The following is a 20,113-nucleotide window of genomic DNA, read 5'->3' on the forward strand; positions in this document are numbered from 1 at the left end:
TCAAGTGTTTTGTCCAAATACTGGTGGAGTCACCGAATAAAAGAATGGACGACCTGAGCAGAGAGGTCCAGGACCTGAAGAACAGTTTGCAGTTGTCCCAGGGTCTGCTCAATGAGTTGAAACAGGATAATGGAAAGATGACAACAATCTGTAAGTCATTGAGTGAGGACATTAGTTCTGTGTGTGAATCCATGCTAACAATGACAGAGAAATCCGTTTATATCGAGGGACAATCAAGGTGAACATGGTTGTGGACAGGATTGCAGAATCTCCATGATACCTGGACTGAGAATGAGGAGAAACAGAGGGAAATGATCTTGGAGAAATTGAAGATACACCACAGGAAAATTGAGGTGGAGTGTGCCTACAGAACTGGAAATCCCACCACCAGCCCAGGTGTGGTCAAGTTACTGAGGTTCAAGGACAAGGTCACTGTTCTGGAACGAGCCAAGAACTTGAAACGAACGTACAGTTGAAGTCGGAAGTTTACATACACTGAGGTTGGAGTCATTAAAACTTGTTTTTCAACCACTACACAAATTCCTTGATGACAAACTGTAGTTTTGCTGGAGGAGAATGCTGGAGGAAACAGGTACAAAAGTATTTATACCCACAGTAAAACGAGTCCTATATCGACATAACCTGAAAGGCCACTCAGCAAGGAAGAAGCCACTGCTCCAGAACCGCCATAAAAAGCCAGACTACGGTTTGCAACTGCACATGGAGACAAAGATCGTAATTTTTTGATAAATGATGAAACAAAAATAGAACTGTAAGGCCATAATGACCATCATTATGTTTGGAGGAAAAAGGGGGAGGCTTGCAAGACGAAGAACACCATCCCAACTGTGAAGCACAGGGGTGGCAGCATCATGTTGTGGGGGTGCTTTGCTGCAGGAGGGCTCGTGCCATTCACAAAATAGATGGCAGCATGAAGCAGAAAACGTATGTGGATATATTGAAGCGACATCTCAACACATCAGTCAGGAAGTTAAAGCTTGGGCACAAATGGGTCTTCCAAATGGACAATGACCCTCAGCACACTTCCAAAGTGTTGTGGCAAAATAGCTTAAGGACAAAAAAGTCAAGGTATTGGAATGGCCCTGACCTCAATCCTATAGACAATTAGTAGGCAGAACAGAAAAGGTGTGAGCGAGCAAGGAGGCCTACAAACCTGACTCAGTTACACCAGCTCTGTCAGGAGGAATGGGCCAAAATTCACCCAACTTATTGTGGGAAGCTTGTGGAAGGCTACCCGAAACGTTTGACCCAAGTTAAACAATTTAAAGGCAATGCTATTCTACTATTATTCTGACATTTCACATTCTTAAAATAAAGTGGCCAAAACAGGTAATTTTTACTAGGATTAAATGTCATAAATTGTGAAAAACTGAGTTTAAATGTATTTGGCTAAGGTGTATGTAAACTGTATATCTTCCTCAACGAGGACTATCCTGAAGCCGTGCGCCAGAAGAGGAAAGAACTGATCCCAGCCATGAAAGCTGCTGGAGCGCGTGGGGACATTGCTTACATCCACTATGACAGGCTCATTGTCCACCTTCCCTCCCAGAAGCCTGGTAGGGATGGGAGTCAAGCCTATGGGTTTGATGCTTCAGACCCGCAGCACACACATGCCTTTTCTTTTCGGATGTTGATATATTTAATTTATTATTTTTTAATTTTACCTTTATTTAACTAGGCAAGTCAGTTAAGAACAAATTATTATTTTCAATGACAGCCTAGGAACAGTGGGTTAACTGACTTGTTCAGGGGCAGAACGACAGATTTTTACCTTGTCAGCTCGGGGATTCGATCTTGCAACCTTTTGGTTTCTAGTCCAACGCTCTAACCACTCGGCTACTTGCCGCCCCGGTCAAAAGTTTGGACACACCTACTCATTCAAGGGTTTTTCTTTCTTTTTACTATATTCTACATTGTACAATAATAGTGAAGACATCAAAACTATGAAAAACACATGGAATAATGTAGCACCCAAAAAAAGTGTTCAACGAATCTAAATATAATTTATATGTAAGATTCTTCAAATAGCCACCCTTTGCCTTGACGACAGCTTTGCACACTGTTGGCATTCTCTCAACCAGATTCATGAGGTAGTTACCAGGAATACATTTCAATTAACAAGTGTGCCTTCTTAAAAGTTAATTTGTGGAATTTCTTTCTTTCTTAATGTGTTTGGGAATTGCTTCATATGTAGCCATATATGTTCCATGTGTGGGAACTGGTTCAAGACTGTTGGAAAATCATTCCAGGTGAAGCTGGTTGAGAGAATACCAAGCGTGTGCAAAGCCGTCATCGAGGCAAAGGTTTGCTATTTGAAGAATTTCAAATATAAAATATAACACTTTTTTGGTTACAACAAGATTCCATGTGTTATTTCACAGTTTTGATGTATTCACTATTATTCTACAAAGTAGAAAATGGTAAAAAGAAAGAAATGTGTTCTAAAACTTTTGACCGGTAGTGTTGCTACAGGCCACCAAGTCATAACAGTCAATATCTAAACAATATGTGTAAAATACTTGACAGCGTATGTGATGTAAAAAGAGAGGTCTACTTTCATGGGGAATCTTGACTGGTTTTCATCAAGCTGTCCGCTCAAGAGGAAGCTTCTTACTGTAACCCGTGCCTGTAATCTGGTTCAGGTTATCAATCAACCTACCAGGGTGTTTACAAACACAACAGGAACAGGATCATCCATATGAATCGATCACATTTTTACTAATACTGTAGAACTCAACAACACCTAACGGCCGGCACAACACCTAACGGCCGGCACAACACCAAACGGCACTACACCTAACGGCACAACACCTAACGGCACAACACCTAACGGCACAACACCAAACGGCACAACACCAAACGGCACAACACCTAACGGCCGGCACAACACCTAACGGCCGGCACAACACCTAACGGCCGGCACAACACCTAACGGCCGGCACAACACCTAACGGCCGGCACAACACCTAACGGCCGGCACAACACCTAACGGCCGGCACAACACCTAACGGCCGGCACAACACCTAACGGCCGGCACAACACCTAACGGCCGGCACAACACCAAACGGCCGGCACAACACCTAACGGCACAACACCTAACGGCACAACACCTAACGGCACAACACCTAACGGCACAACACCTAACGGCACAACACCTAACGGCCGGCACAACACCTAACGGCACAACACCAAACGGCACAACACCTAACGGCACAACACCTAACGGCCAGCACAACAACTAACGGCACAACACCAAACGGCACAACACCAAACGGCACAACACCAAACGGCACAACACCTAACGGCACAACACCTAACGGCACAACACCTAACGGCACAACACCTAACGGCACAACACCTAACGGCACAACACCAAACGGCACAACACCTAACGGCCGGCACAACACCTAATGGCTGGCACAACACCTAACGGCACAACACCTAACGGCACAACACCTAACGGCCGGCACAACACCTAACGGCCGGCACAACACCAAACGGCACAACACCTAACGGCACAACACCTAACGGCACAACACCTAACGGCACAACACCTAACGGCACAACACCTAACGGCCAGCACAACAACTAACGGCACAACACCAAACGGCACAACACCAAACGGCAAAACACCTAACGGCACAACACCTAACGGCACAACACCTAACGGCACAACACCTAACGGCACAACACCTAACGGCACTACACCTAACGGCACAACACCTAACGGCACAACACCAAACGGCACAACACCTAACGGCCGGCACAACACCTAACAGCACAACACCAAACGGCACAACACCTAACGGCACAACACCTAACGGCACAACACCTAACGGCACTACATCTAACGGCACAACACCTAACGGCCAGCACAACAACTAACGGCACAACACCAAACGGCACAACACCTAACGGCACAACACCTAACGGCACAACACCTAACGGCACAACACCTAACGGCACAACACCTAACGGCACAACACCTAACGGCACTACATCTAACGGCACAACACCTAACGGCCAGCACAACAACTAACGGCACAACACCAAACGGCACAACACCTAACGGCACAACACCTAACGGCACAACACCTAACGGCACTACATCTAACGGCACAACACCTAACGGCCGGCACAACAACTAACGGCACTACATCTAACGGCACTACACCTAACGGCACAACACCTAACGGCACAACACCTAACGGCACTACACCTAACGGCACGACAACTAACGGCACGACACCTCTCCACTATTTGACCTAGTTTGTGTGTATGTATTGATATGTAGGCACGTATACCTTGTTTCCAATTGATGTAGTTCTGTCCTTGAGATGTCTATTAATGTTCTGTATTGTGTCATGTTTTGTGTGGACCCCAGGAAGAGTCGCTGCTGCTTTTGCAACAGTTAATGGGGATCCTAAAAAATACCAAATACCAAAAGTCCCAGAGTTTGTTTAGAATAGGCCATTTCTTTCTCACATAGAACGACAAGCTGACCAACAGAATAGGTACACTTTTCTACTATGCGGGATAGTAGATTGACATAGACTAGTGGTTTTGCTGTTCATTACTCATCTTGTTGGCTGAGGAAACATAAATGTGGACAGTTATTCTAACATCTTCAAATTCGGTAAGAAGGACACACACCTTTGCAATCTAAATTTGATTTCTGACATTCTGAGCAAGTGGGTGGACGCCCTAACGAGGTTACAGAGCCAATGCATTACATATGGGTCTGGTAAATTTCTCAAATGTCCGGTCAATTAAAATGCTGCTGGTCACATTTTGCAAACGGAAACCCTTATCTATAGACACAGTTAAATCATACTCTCTATAGAGTGTATAATCCCATTTACTTAATAGACGTTTTATCATGAGATGACTGTGGGCTGCTCACCTCTGTGCTCCCTGAGTCGATGGCTATGTCCACGTTGAGCAGTGATTGTCCCTCGCCTTCGCACACGCCTTGCGACCACAACGCACAACAGTGATGCGCCAAGCACTGCCCCGACTCCTCAAAGAAAGACTGGACGTCCACATCTCCTGGGAGGCCGACGTGAGCCAGCTCATCCCACAACCTGCTGGCCTTGTCTGGGTCGGGTAACTCCCCATGGCTCTCAGCTTCACTGGAAGAGAGATGAAGAGGGAGAGATGAGTTAAAATAACTGGAGGTGAGGCGGAGGTAGAAAGAGTTGAAAAAGCAAAGTGAGGCAAGCTGGGCAGGAACGAAGAGAGGGATAGAAAACTAAATAGTAAAAGAAGTGATGCAAAGCATAAATGAGAAGAAATAAGGCAGAAAAGAGAGGAGGAGAGATAGGATGAGAGGAAAAATGTTAGAGAGCAGAGAAGGGAGAGCAGTAGAGGAGGAGGAGGGGGTGAAAGCGGGTCGTGACACACAAGAGGCTGGCTGTTCTGTCTCATGAAATCTGCTGAAAGGGAAACGGTTCCCAGAGTTCCTGCTCTAGTGAGTTGCCGAGCATGCGGAGAATATGGCAAGAGGGAATTAGCATTTAAAAGAACTAGTTGGTTTCAGTAAACAGTAAACACACAAACAGCCAAAACTGAGAGAGTGAAGGCTAGGATGAGGATGAAGAAGTCATAATGATATTCACTGTATAATGCCTTGTCATTGTTATGGCCCTCCTGACCGGAGCTTACATATTGTGCAAAATAGGCTAGCATTCAATTCCATCCTCTATCCCTTTTCTTGAAATTTCCTTCTCCTCTTCACCCTCCGTCCTCTTGCCACCCTCTCTCTCTCTGTGGCACAGTCTAGCCTAGAGACACTACCAATCACACTGCTCCAACAATAATGCCTGGCTGGCGTTGGATCGCTGCCAGGCGTGTTGCGGTGGATGTGTGTGTATATATGTACGCTCTGCTCTCTGTGCACATTACGTCACAGGGACCCCAGGGAGAGACACCATTGGCTCCAAAGAACACAAACAAATTAGACAGCTGTCCGAAACACGTCCAGGGAGGATCCTTGTTGGCACAGTGCACAGTACGCGCACACACGCACTTACGTGTTAGTCTTACTCTACATGGCATAGTAGGACCATTGGGGACCCCAGCAGGCAGAAAAGGCTTGCCAAGGGGGAGCAGAGCGGCGCTAATTTAGCTTTCAAGAGCAGAGTGCTAATATGACCTGCTAAGCCAGAGTATGGTCATCCATTAAGGCCTGTGAGGAGAGTGAATGCACAGGCCTCTCTGCCCTGCGTGTGGATTGTTGATTTAATTTGCGAGGGAAAGGGTGCTAATTTAGCCCTGGAAAGTTCAGAGTTAATGTCTGGAACCCTCTCAGATAATTGATCACATTAGCACAATGTGAGGCGAGAGGTGAGGTGGGGTTCACAAGCATTCATATACGCACTCAGACCCTTCCTCTGACACAGGAGAGGATGAAATAGTACACAAAGCACTTACTCCGCGCATATGCAATACATTAGCAGACACTCAAGACATCAACTCTGAGATTAGAGTTCAGCTGCCAGCTGAAATCATCCACTATGATGACATGTTGCACACACATCTTTGTTTGCTGCTGTCTGTATTGGTAAGACGTCTGTATTGGTAAGACGTCTGTATGGACAGGCGTCTGCATTGGCAAGACGTCTGTATTGGTAATACGTCTGTATTGGTAAGACGTCTGTATTGGTAAGACGTCTGTATGGACAGGCGTCTGTATTGGTAAGACGTCTGTATTGGTAATACGTCTGTATTGGTAATACGTCTGTATTGGTAAGACGTCTGTATTGGTAAGACGTCTGTATGGACAGGCGTCTGTATTGGTAAGACGTCTGTATGGACAGACGTCTGTATGGACAGGCAAGGCTGGCCAAATAACAGCCTGTGACATCAAAGCAGCAGAGAGCCCAGCTCTCGTTCCATACAGCTCATTAATCGGTTACAGAGGCCATCACAGATTTCACCGTCCCTGCTCGCCCAGACCGGACCAGGCTAGCTCTACCAGCCAAACCCTTTCAGACAGCCGTGTCATCCAGCCAGCCAGGCCTACTTACTTCTGTGTGCCTCTCTGTCCTGAGCTGGCATCTCCGGCTGCATCGCTGGGCTGAGTGGTTCTGTCAACACCGCTGTCATCTCTGCCGTATCCTTTGCTGGCCTTGCTGTGGTCGTTGGCCTGGCCTCCTCCTCCTGTCGCATTGCGCTCGTGTCCAGGCGAGGAGTCGAACACTTGGAGATCCCCCTGACCCAGCAGACTGCGGCCGCCACAGTAACAGAAGGCACAGAGCTGCTCACTGAGAGAGGGAGAGAGGGACTGTCAGTTAATTATATATACCCAGTGGGACATTCAGCCAAGCATCATGGTCAGTGGCTGGCCGTGAATTACTTCTCTTCGGTTTGGTATGGCACGGTCAGGCGCGAACAAAGCAAGGGTGCACACACACGTCTATATTTGTGTTGCAATTCCCAACAGTATTCCTTTCTTACAACAAACATCTGTGGGAAACATCTGTGGGAATTGAAAGTTACACGTAGTATGATAAACATCTACTCAAATCAATAGATTAAGTAACATCCATCCATCCGAGGATCCAAAACAGAGGACCTCGTGAAGGAAAGTAAAGCAAACCAGGCAGATCAGACCAGGGCAGGTTGTACATATTTAACAGGTTGGTTTCTGAGGGAGGAGATGGGTTTGTTAATAAGATCCCTGGAGAGATGCTGCCTACTTAACTGGTCGGTCCGCCCGCCCCTCTATCCTCCATCACCAGCATCGACAATGCAGTCAGTCTGAAAGATTGATTACAACCTTTAACAGAGTGGCACCTATGAGGGGGGGGGGGGGTAATGTTCCTGTTCCCACTCCCGGCTGGTAACTCAATGCTCTGACACACCGGAGATGCCCCCGTGTGTATTTGTCCATAAATGAGAATATGCATGCAAGCTGTGGTGTCTACATACTGAATGTGTACTGATGAAGAACGATGGATACATACACTATATATATATATATATATATATATATATATATATATATATATATATATCAAAAGTATGTGGACACCCCTTCTGCTATCTCAGTCACAGCTGTTGATGACATGTGTATAACATTGAGCACACAGCCATGCAATCTCCAAAGACAAACATTGGCAGTAGAATGGCCTTACTGAAGAGCTCAGTGACTTTCAAAGTGGCACCGTCATAGGATGCCACCCTTCCAATCAGTCAGTTGATCAAATTTCTGCCCCGGTGCACTATAAGTGAAGTGGAAACGTCACGGGGCAACAACGGCTCAGCCCCAAAGTAGTAGGTCACACAACCTCACAGAATGAGACTGCCGAGTGCTGAAGTGCGTAACAATTGTCTGTCCTTGGTTGCAACACTCACTACAGTGATCAAAACTGCCTCTGGAAGCAACGTCAGCACAAGAACTGATCGTCAGGAGCTTCATGAAATGGGTTTCCATGGCCGAGCAGCCGCACACAAGCCTAAGATCAGGATGAGCAATGTTAAGCTCGCCACCATTGGACTGGAGCAGTGAAACGCGTTCTCTGGATTGATGAATCACGCTGCACCACCCATCTGTTAGTTCGACGGACAAATCTGGGTTTGGTGGGTGCCAGGAGAACGCTACCTGCCCGAATGCATAGTGCCAACTGTAAAGTTTGGCGGAGGATAAATAATGGTCTGGGGCTGGTGTTCATGGTTAGGCTCCTTAGTTATAGTGAAGGGAAATCTTAACGCTACAGCATACAATGACATTCTAGACAATTCTGTGCTTCCAACTTTGTCGCAACAGTTTGGGGAAGGCTCTTTCCTGGCTCTTTCAACGCCCCCTGTGCACAAAGCAAGGTCCATACAGAAATGGTTTGTCGAGATCGGTGTGGAAGAACTTGACTGGCCTGAACAGAACCCTGACCTCAACTCCATCAAACCTTTGGAATTAATTGGAACACTGACTGCGAGCCAGGTCTAATTGCCCAACATCACTGTCCGACCTCACCAATGCTCTTGTGACTGATTGGAAGCAAGTCCCCGCAGCAATGTTCCAACATCTAGAAATTCTTCCCAAAAGAGTGGAAGCTGTAATAACAGCAAAAGGGGGACCAACTCCATATACATTGCATTCGGTAAGTATTCTGGCCCCTTGACTTTTTCCACATTTTGTTACGTTATAGCCTTATTCTAAAATGGATTTAAAAAAATATCTACACAACACCCCATAATTATTTTACTTTTAGATGTGTGTATGGTTGTGAATTGTTCGATACTACTGCACTGTTGGAGCTAGGAACACAAGCATTTCACTACACCAGCAATAATATCTGCTAAATATGTATATGTGACCAATAAAATTAGATTTGATTTCCTAATGACAATGTTCTTGGGGACCTTCAATGCTGCAGAATTTTTTGGGCACCCTTCCCCAGATCTGTGCCTCGACACAATCCTCTCGTCTCGGAGCTCTGTGGGCAATTCCTTCAACCTCATGGCTTGGTTTTTGCTCTGTTATGCACTGTCAACTGTGGGACCTTATATAGGTGTATGCCTTTCCAAATCCTGTCCAATCAGTTGAATTTACCACAGGTGGACTCCAACCAAGTTGTAGAAACATCTCAAGGATGATTCATGGAAACAGGATGCACTTGAGCTCAATTCCGAGTCTCATAGCAAAGGGTCAGAATACTTATGTAAATACGGTATTTCTGTTTTTATTTGTAATAAAACTTGCAAAAATGTCTAAAAACCTGTTTTCGCTTTGTCATTAAGGGTTTGTGTGTAGATTGATGAGGGGAAAACATATTTTATAAACGTAAGAATAAGGCTGGAATGTAACAAAATGTGGAAAAGGTGAAGGGGTCTGAATACTTTCCGAATGCACTAATTGCCCATGATTTTGGAATGAGACGTTCGACAAGCAGGTGTCCACATACTTTTGGTCATGTAGTGTATCTCATTAATCAATACACACCGTACATAAACACAGATCCACCCCTCATAGCCATGACTTGCTGTGATGGAACTCTCAGACTGACCTGCTTTTAACTCCTCTGTTGGTGACAGGACCAGAAAGCTCTGCTGCTTCACAAGTCTGAGGGCTCTGGAGCTGGGGAGAAGAGGGCTTCTCTTCCCCCTCCCCTGGTCCTTCAGTGGCACCCACCTCCACACTCTCCACAGGCTGCTTGGCTGGTGTATCTGATGGTGGATGGAGACACAGGGGACAGAGTTTAGGGGTTGAGAAACATGAATATCTACGCATAGAATCTCACGAGTATGTTTCTATATAATCCTACCAGTAATGTATATTTGTGTCAATGGTTAACATGACATTTCAAACCATGCCCTGAAGTAATCACCCATCTACCAAATGTGATTGAGAATACAGCCATGAACCCTAACTGAAAAAGTCGACTGGTCTTGACTTTTCTTCCATGCAGTTTACTCCAGGTTAGAAACATAAACACCCACTTTGTTAGAGAAAGAGATGGATGGTGGGAATTTGGAGACCATATGCTAGAGCACTGATTGCTGTAAAGCCAAGGGGAGCCCAGAGGCAGGCTGCCTGTCATATATGACAACAACAACGTCGACAGAGCCACCGATGACACACATCAGACAAACAGAGCAGAGTGTTACTATAAACCTGAAAACACTGTTGTGGCTATTGGCCTCTGGAATAGCATTTTACACAGAGACTTTGAACATTGGCCTATAATTGGATGTCTGACCAGTAACCTCTGAGTGGTTTGGGTTTGTGATCTGTGGTTGGCCTGCTTTGGTACATCCAAAGCAGGCCAACCACTTAGAAAGTTTCTTCAAGTGCAGTCGCAAAAACCATCAAGCGCAATGATGAAACTGGCTCTCACGAGGACCGCCACAGGAAAGGAAGACCCAGAGTTACCTCTGCCGCAGAGGATAAGTTCAACAGAGTTACCGGCCTCAGAAATTGCAGCCCAAATCAATGCTTCACAGAGTTCAAGTAACAGACACATCTCAACATCAACTGTTCAGAGGAGACTGTGTGAATCAGGTCTACATGGTCAAATTGCTGCAAAGAAACCACTACTAAAGGACACCAATAAGAAGAAGAGACTTGCTTGGGCCAAGAAACACAAGCAATTGACATTAGACAGGAGGAAATCTGTCCTTTGGTCTGGAGCAACCGCTCGTGTTTTTGTGAGACAACGGTGTCGGTGATCGGATGATCTCCACGTGTTGTTCCCACCATAAAGCATGGAGGTGGTGGTGTTATGATGTGGGGGTGCTTTGCTGGTGACACTGTTGGTGATTTATTTAGAATTCAAGGCACACTTAACCAGCATGGCTACCACAACATTCTGCAGCGATATAACATCCCATCTGGTTTGGGCTTAGAGGAACTATCATTTGTTTTTCAACAGGACAATGACCCAACACACCTCCAGACTGTGCAATGGCTATTTTACCGAGGAGAGTGATGGAGTGCTGCATCAGATGACCTGGCCTCCACAATCACCTGACCTCAACCAAATTGAGATGGTTTGGGATGAGTCGGGCCGCAGAGTGAAGGAAAAGCAGCCAACAAGTGCTTAGCATATGTGGGAACTCCTGTTGGAAAAGCATTCCAGGTGAAGCTAGATTAGAGAAAACCAAGAGTGTCAAAAGCTGTCATCAAAGCAAAGGGTGGCCATTGAAGAATCTCAAATATAAAATATATTTGGATTTGTTTAACAATGTTTTGGTTACTACATGACTCCATGTGTGTTATTTCATCACTTTGATGTATTCACTATTATTCTACAATGTAAAACAAATAGTACAAATAAAGAAAAACCCTTGAATGAGTAGGTGTTCTAAAACTTTGGACAGGTAGAGTAGAGTTCCGTGTTCAGGTTTGATGGTCAGCAATGTATGAATAACCAATTGCTATGGTGATTGGCTTGAAAGAAATGGTAACGTTACAAGAAAAGAGAGTCAGACAGACACAGGAAGGATTGGTACTAATGTTATGTCATGACCCTTTTATTCATAGATTGTATGTTCTTGACCTCAGTTGTACACAGCGCACGAAGGGCCAAGACTATTTTAAAGACACATTGTGAGGGAAGTTCCATTTTGATCCAACTACCTGGTGAGAAAGCAGAAAGTATGCTACTGCAGAGTCAGCTTGCAAGAACAGCCAAAATGGAACTTTAGAGGCCAGTCATTAAATGCAATAACAGAATAGAGTGCTTGTGTAACTTGTTATTCAGAATTGGGAACTTCGAACAAAAAAAATCCATACCCATTGTTAAAGCAAGGTAAAATAACAACTCTAACCCCCAGCACGAACGCACACACACAGCTCAAAACAAAAAGCCATTGGCAAAATGAACAGAATCCCTCCAACTATAGAGAGAGCGAGGGAGAAGCAGCGAGGGAGCGCTGGAGGGAGGCAGAGAGAGAGAGAGAGAGAGGGAGGCATGACATCACTGACATGGACCCCTCCTCCATTAGTGTCACTGTCAAACCACAGACACCATTGTCAGATCAAAGTGATTCAGAAAAAAAATTACCAGCAATACTCACTCAAAAAAACAGCTCAACAAAATGTACAAATCGTACAGATAGGCTTCAAACAGTGCAGAGAAATGAAATGAAACAAACTCAAATGAAATTAACTCTATACAGGTCTTCAATAACTCACCAATAAATAAGATGTCAATTCAACTCCTAGAAAAATCCATTGAATATTAAAAAAAAGAGGATCAAAAGCAAATCTGAGAAAAGCAAAGAAATACAACATCAGAAAGAAAAATCTAAACGTTGTTTAAATGTTGTTTTTTTATAACGAATGTAAAACAATTAGAAACCATCTAAGACAAATGGAAAACATAAGCAGCAAAACAACCCAGAGCTACGCTATGACTATTTTGAAACTCTGAAACAGTATAAACATACAGTCGTGGTCAAAAGTTTTGAGAATGACACATATATTCATTTCCAAAGTTTGCTGTGTCAGTGTCTTTAGATATTTTTGACATATGTTACTATAGAATACTGAAGTCTAATTACAAGCATTTCATAAGTCTCAAAGGCTTTTATTGACAATTACATGACGTTGATGCAAAGAGTCAATATTTGCAGTGTTGATCCCTTCTTTTTCAAGACCTCTGCAATCCGCCCTGGCATGCTGTCAATTAACTTCTGGGGCACATCCTGACTGATGGCAGCCCATTCTTGCATAATCAATGCTTGGAGCTTGTCAGAATTTGTGGTGTTTTGTTTGGCCACCCGCCTCTTGAGGATTGACCACAAGTTCTCAATGGGATTAAGGTCTGGGGAGTTTCCTGGCCATGGACCCAAAATATCGATTTTTTGTTCCCCGAGCCACTTAGTTATCACTTTTCCCTTATGGCAAGGTGCTCCATCATGCTGGAAAAGGCATTGTTTGTCACCAAACTGTTCCTGGATGGTTGGAAGAAGTTGGTCTCAGAGGATGTGTTGGTACCATTCTTTATTCGTGGCTGTGTTTTTAGGCAAAATTGTGAGTGAGCCCACTCCCTCGCTGAGAAGCAACCCCACACATGAATGGTCTCAGGATGCTTTACTGTTGGCATGACACAGAACTAATGGTTGCGCTCACCTTGTCTTCTCCGGACAAGTTTTTTTCCGGATGCCCCAAACAATCGGAAAGGGGATTCATCAGAGAAAATGACTTTACTCCAGTCCTCAGGAGTCCAATCCCTGTACCTTTTGCAGAATATCAGTCTGTCCCTGTTGTTTTTCCTGGAGAGAAGTGGCTTCTTTGCTGCCCTTCTTGACACCGGGCCATCCTCCAAAAGTGTTCACCTCACTGTGCGTGCAGATGCCTGCTGCCATTTCTGAGCAAGCTCTGTACTGGTGGTGCCCAGATCCTGCAGCTGAATCAACTTTAGGAGATGGTCCTGGCGCTTGCTGGGCTTTCTTGGGAGCCCTGAAGCCTTCTTCACAACAATTGAACTGCTCTCCTTGAAGTTCTTGATGATCAGATAAATTGTTGATTTAGGTGCAATCTTACTGGCAGCAATATCCTTACCTGTGAAGCACTTTTTGTGCAAAGCAATGATGACGACACGTATTTCCTTGCAGGTAACCATGGTTGACAGGAAGAACAGTGATTCCAAACACCACCCTGTTCTTGAAGCTTCCATTCTGTTATTCAAACTCAATCAGCATGACACAGTGATCTCCAGCCTTGTCCTCGTCAACACTCACACCTGTTTTAACTGGGATAGGGGGACGCAAATGTCCCACTTGACCAATTGTCAGAGAAAATGCAGAGCGCCAGATTCAAATAAAATACCATAAAATTCAAACGTTCATTAAATCACACATGCAAGATAGCAAATTAAAAGCTACACTCGTTGTGAATCCAGCCAACATGTCAGATCTCAAAAAGGCTTTTCGGCGAAAGCATAAGAAGCTATTATCTGATGATAGCACAGCAGTAAACAAAGAGAGAAGCATATTTCAACCCTGCAGGCGCTACACAAAACGCAGAAATAAAACATAAAACATGCCTTACCTTTGACGAGCTTCTTTTGTTGGCACTCCAATATGTCCCATAAACATCACAAATTGACCTTCTGTTCGATTAATTCCGTCCATATATATCCAAAATGTCCATTTATTTGGTGCGTTTGATCCAGAAAAAAACAGCTTCCAATTTGCACAAAGTGACTACAAAATATCTCAAAAGTTGCCTGTAAACGTTGCCAAAACATTTCAAAATACTTTTGTAATACAACTTTAGGTATTTTTAAACGTTAATCGATCAAATTGAAGACGGTTCTATCTGTTTTCAATAGAGGATGATAGGAAACGAATGCTACTTTTCAAGTCTTGGCCAACTCTCAACAGCGTTACCCTTTTCCAGGAAGGCCGTACTTCTTCATTGCACAAAGGAATAACCTCAACCAAATTCCAAAGACTGGTGACATCCAGTGGGAGCGGTAGGAACTGCAAAAAGTGCCTAAGAAATATCGTTTCCCAATGAGAACTCACTGAACAGACAGAGACCTAAATTATACTCACAGACAGTTTTTTCCAAATCTACAAATAATATGCATATCTTATATTCTTGGCATGAATAGCAGGAAGTTGAAATTGGGCACGCTATTTATCCAAAAGTGAAAATGCTGCCCCCTATACCTTAAGAAGTTAACGAGAGAATCACTGACATGACGTCAGCTGGTCCTTTTGTGGCAGGGCTGAAATGGAGTGGAAATATTTTTGGGGGATTCAGTTCATTTGCATGGCAATGAGGGACTTTGCAATTTATTGCAATTCATCTGATCACTCCTCATTCTGGAGTATATGCAAATTACCATCATACAAACTGAGGCAGCAGACTTTGTGAAAATTAATATTTCTCAAAACTTTTGGCCACGACTGTACATTAAAATGCAAGAAATTGAATTATACCTTAAGACACTTGACGAAATTTAAAACCTAATTGATAAAAATATGTTCTGGGACATGTGGAACAATTTAAGCATGACAAAGTCAGAAGAATTAGCCATGGAGGAATTTGGAAGACAAATTAATATAATCTATACAAAAACATCCCACAAAAAAGACTTCCAGCATAATCAATTACAAATTCAAGAAATATTGAATATCCTTGAATCACTCATTAAAAACAACCAAAATCTATTAGATTACCCAATAACCCAACAACAACAAAATGAAAAGTTAAAATCTATAAAACCAAAGAAAGCGTGTGGTCGAAATAAAATGAGATATGAAATGCTGAAAAACAACACAACTGAGTTGCAAAATGCTGTGCTTAAATTGTTCAATATGGTACTACACTGAATGAGCATCTAAAATGCAGCATGCAACAATTTCAAAAGATTATACTGAGTTACAGTTCATATCAGGAAATCAGTAAATTTAAATGAATTAATTAGGCCCTAATCTATGGATTTCACATGACTGGAAATAAGGATATGCATCTGTTGGTCAAAGATAAAGGTATGCATGCGCGTGGATCAGAAAACCAGTCAGTATCTGGTGTGTCCACCATTTGCCTCAAACAGCGTGACACATCTCCTTCACGTAGAGTTGATCAGACTGTTGATTGTGGCCTGTGGAATGTTGTCCTACTCCTCTTTAATGGCTGTGCGAAGTTGCTGGATTCTCTAAATTCTCTAAAATGACGTAGGAGGCGGCTTATGGTAGAGAAATTAATAATTTATCTGGCAAAAGCTCTGGTGGGCATTCCTGCAGTCAGCATGTCAATTGCACACTCTCTCAAAACACGAGACGTGTGGCATTGTGTTGTGTGACAAAATTGCACATTTTAGAGTGGCCTTTTATTGTCTTCCAATTGGCTCATTCATCCCCCCTCCTCTCCCCTGCAACTATTCCCCAGGTCATTGCTCTAAATGAGAATGTGTTCTCAGTTAACTTACCTGGTAAAATAAGGGTTAAATAAATAAAGGTGAACCTGTTTAATCATCTTCTTGATATGCCACACCTGTCAGGAGATGGATTATTTTGAAGGAGAAATGCACACTAACAGGGATGTAAACAAATTTGTGCACAAAATGATACCAACACTTTACAAGTTGTGTTTACATTTTTGTTCAGTGTAACTTCTGGCTGCTTTCCTGATGTCTGGAACCAGGGGCTCATCTCCTCAAATCAGACCCTAAAAATGACAGGGGCATTTACATAAACAGCAACTTTGGAAAGGTTTTCTGTAGCGTTTTCAATTCAAGAATCCAAACCTTCCTTCAAGAATTTGTCTTACAAGTAAAGGTCAAATACCATTGCACTACTCACCATATAGACACACTAATGAATAAACACACCCACCAAAAAAAGAGGGCAAAATCTCTGCTTGCTTTATTGACTTAAAAAAAGCATTTGATTCTATTTGGCACAAAGATCTATTCTTCAACATTCTCTACAGTGGGCTTGGTGGTAAGGTGTATGATTTTATAAAATGAATGTACACAGAAAGCAGGTGTGCAATAAAAATCAAAAACTAAAGAACAATTATTTTTGCAACGTTGAGGTGTGAGACAAGGCTGCAGTTTGAGTCTACATTTTTTCAACATTTATATCAATGAATTAGCAGACATGTTGGACCACTCTCCAGCCCCAAGACTCACACTATCTGACACAAAGGTAAACCATACCTGCTATATGCTGATGATTTGGTTCTTCTATCACCAACCAAATAAGGTTTTCAACAGAACCTTAATATTCAAGAGCAATGTTGCCAAAGAAAATGTAATCAGGAGTTTCCAGACCAAAACCCAGATGTCAGAAACACAAATATAAATTCACCTTGAACAACACCATGATTGAACACACAAAAAAAATACCTTGGTCTGATCATATCAGACCAATTCAAATAAACACAATCATGAACCAATCAAAAGACTCATATTGACAACATTGTAAAAACTAAACAAAATCCCAAAGCCGACTAAATTGCCATCTGGCCCTAAACAGAGAATATGAATTGGCTGATTATCTCTACAGAGATACAAAGCAGAGACAGATCCTTACCAAGTACAGGCCGAGTGACCACCAATTGGCAATAGAAACCAGTAGACATAAAAAGACATGGCTACCCAAAGAGGAGTGTGTACGTGGTCACCACACAACAGGAGAGGTAGAAACAGAGATGTACTTTATCCTTTAATGTGAGAAATTCTCCTCGCCAATATATGAATTATTCACAGAAATTACTATATTTATTCAAAATGTTAACTTATTAAACCCAGAGGAAAAAGTAAAAATACTCATGGGCGAAGGAGCAATGGCTCCTCTTGTAGCCAAATATGTATTTGGCTGCAAGTCTAGGACAAAAAGGCTTCACAAAAGTTTTTACCCCCAAGCCATAATACTCCTGAACAGGTAACCAAATGGTTACCCGGACTATTTGCATTGTGTGCCACCCCCCACAACCCCTCTTTTACGCTGCTGCTACTCTCTGTTTATCTTATATGCATAGTCACTTTAACTATACATTCATGTACATACTACCTCAATTGGCCTGACCAACCAGTGCTCCCGCACATTGGCTAACCGGGCTATCTACCTTGTGTCCCACCACCCGACCAACCCCTTTTTTTTACGCTTCTGCTACTCTCTGTTCATCAAATATGCAGTCACTTTAACGATACCTACATGTACATACTACCTCAAAAAGCCTGACTAACAGGTGTCTGTATGTAGCCTTGCTACTCTTTTTTTCAAATGTTTTTTTACTGTTGTTTTATTTCTTTGCTTACCTACACACATACCTTTTTTTTCGCACTATTGGTTAGAGCCTGTAAGTAAGCATTTCACTGTAAGGTCTACCTACACCTGTTGTATTCGGCGCAAGTGACAAATAAACTCTGATTTGATTGATTTGATTTGCCTGCCATAGCCTGAGGGATACTGGATAATAACTTACTTATTATTAGTATTATTGTTATTACTATTGTTGTTTATCATTCCAAATAGTAGTGGTATGGGTAGTAGGGTGATGATAGCAGGGTAGCCTAGTGGTTAGAGCGTTGGACTAGTAACCGGAAGGTTGCAAGTTCAAACCCCCGAGCTGACAAGGTACAAATCTGTCGTTCTGCCCTTGAACAGGCAGTTAACCCACTGTTCCTAGGCCGTCATTGAAAATAAGTAGTAGTAGTAGTAGTAATGATGATGGTAGCTGTAGTACTGATGTAATGGTGAAAATGACAGTTATTTAGTTATAAGTTAGTTATAGTTTCATTTTCCATGTTTAGCTTTTCATATTTATTACATTTCTACTATATTGTCGTTATTTTTGTATTATTTACTACCATTTTATATTATTATTTGCTATTGTTTATAATTGTGTTACAATGTTGCTTTGGCAATATTGAGACAGACAGAGAGAGAGAGAGACAGACAGAGAGAGCGTGAGACAGACAGAGCGTGAGACAGACACAGAGAGACAGAGAGAGAGAGAGAGAGAGACAGAGAGAGAGAGCGTGAGACAGAGAGAGAGAGAGCGTGAGACAGAGAGAGAGAGAGCGTGAGACAGAGAGAGAGAGAGCGTGAGACAGAGAGAGAGAGCGTAAGACAGACAGAGAGAGAGAGACAGAGAGAGAGAGAGAGAGAGAGACAGACAGAGAGAGCGTAAGACAGAGAGAGAGAGCGTAAGACAGAGAGAGAGAGAGTGTTAGACAGACAGAGAGAGAGAGAGAGACAGACAGACAGAGAGAGAGAGAGACAGACAGAGAGAGAGAGAGAGTATAAGACAGAGAGAGCGTGAGACAGACAGACAGAGAGAGTAAGAGGCAGAGAGAGTAAGAGACAGAGAGTAAGAGAGTGAGAGTAAGGGACAGAGAGAGTAACAGACAGAGAGAGTAACAGACAGAGAGAGTAACAGACAGAGAGAGTAAGAGACAGAGTGAGTAAGATACAGAGAGAGTAAGAGAGAGAGAGTAAGAGACAGAGAGAGTAAGAGACAGAGAGAGTAAGAGACAGAGAGAGTAAGAGGCAGAGTGAGTAAGATACAGAGAGAGTAAGAGACAGAGAGTAAGAGACAGAGAGAGTAAGAGACAGAGAGAGAGTAAGAGGCAGAGAGAGAGTAAGAGGCAGAGAGAGAGTAAGAGACAGAGAGAGTAAGAGACAGAGAGAGAGAGCGTGAGACAGAGAGAGAGTGTAAGACAGAGAGAGCGTGAGAAAACAGACAGAGAGACAGACAGAGAGAGTAAGAGACAGAGAGAGTAAGAGACAGAGAGAGTAAGAGACAGAGAGAGTAAGAGACAGAGAGAATAAGAGACAGAGAGAGTAAGAGACAGAGAGAGAGCGTGAGACAGAGAGAGCGTGAGACAGAGAGAGCGTGAGACAGAGAGAGCGTTGAGACAGAGAGAGCGTGAGACAGACAGAGAGCGTGAGACAGAGAGAGAGCGTGAGACAGAGAGAGAGCGTGAGACAGACAGACAGAGAGAGACAGACAGACAGAGAGACAGAGAGAGTAAGAGACAGAGAGTAAGAGACAGAGAGAGTAAGAGACAGAGTAAAAGACAGAGAGAGTAAAAGACAGAGAGAGTAAGAGACCGAGAGTAAGAGACAGAGAGAATAAGAGACAGAGAGACAGAGAGAGAGAGACAGAGAGAGAGAGACACTC

General features: G+C 43.4%; 1 protein-coding gene across 1 annotated transcript in view; it reads right to left on the minus strand.

Annotated features, from left to right (window-relative positions):
* Positions 1-20,113, minus strand: part of LOC135513245 (histone-lysine N-methyltransferase 2C-like) — a 135,286-nt gene that overhangs the window by 87,087 nt on the left and 28,086 nt on the right. Inside the window, 3 exon segments of the mRNA XM_064936091.1 lie at positions 4,925-5,153; positions 7,050-7,286; positions 10,029-10,188. Of these exon segments, the coding sequence (XP_064792163.1) occupies positions 4,925-5,153; positions 7,050-7,286; positions 10,029-10,188 (626 nt within the window).

The sequence above is a fragment of the Oncorhynchus masou genome, chromosome 3 (genome assembly GCF_036934945.1).
Source record: "Oncorhynchus masou masou isolate Uvic2021 chromosome 3, UVic_Omas_1.1, whole genome shotgun sequence".
In the NCBI taxonomy this organism is placed as follows: Eukaryota; Metazoa; Chordata; class Actinopteri; order Salmoniformes; family Salmonidae; genus Oncorhynchus; species Oncorhynchus masou.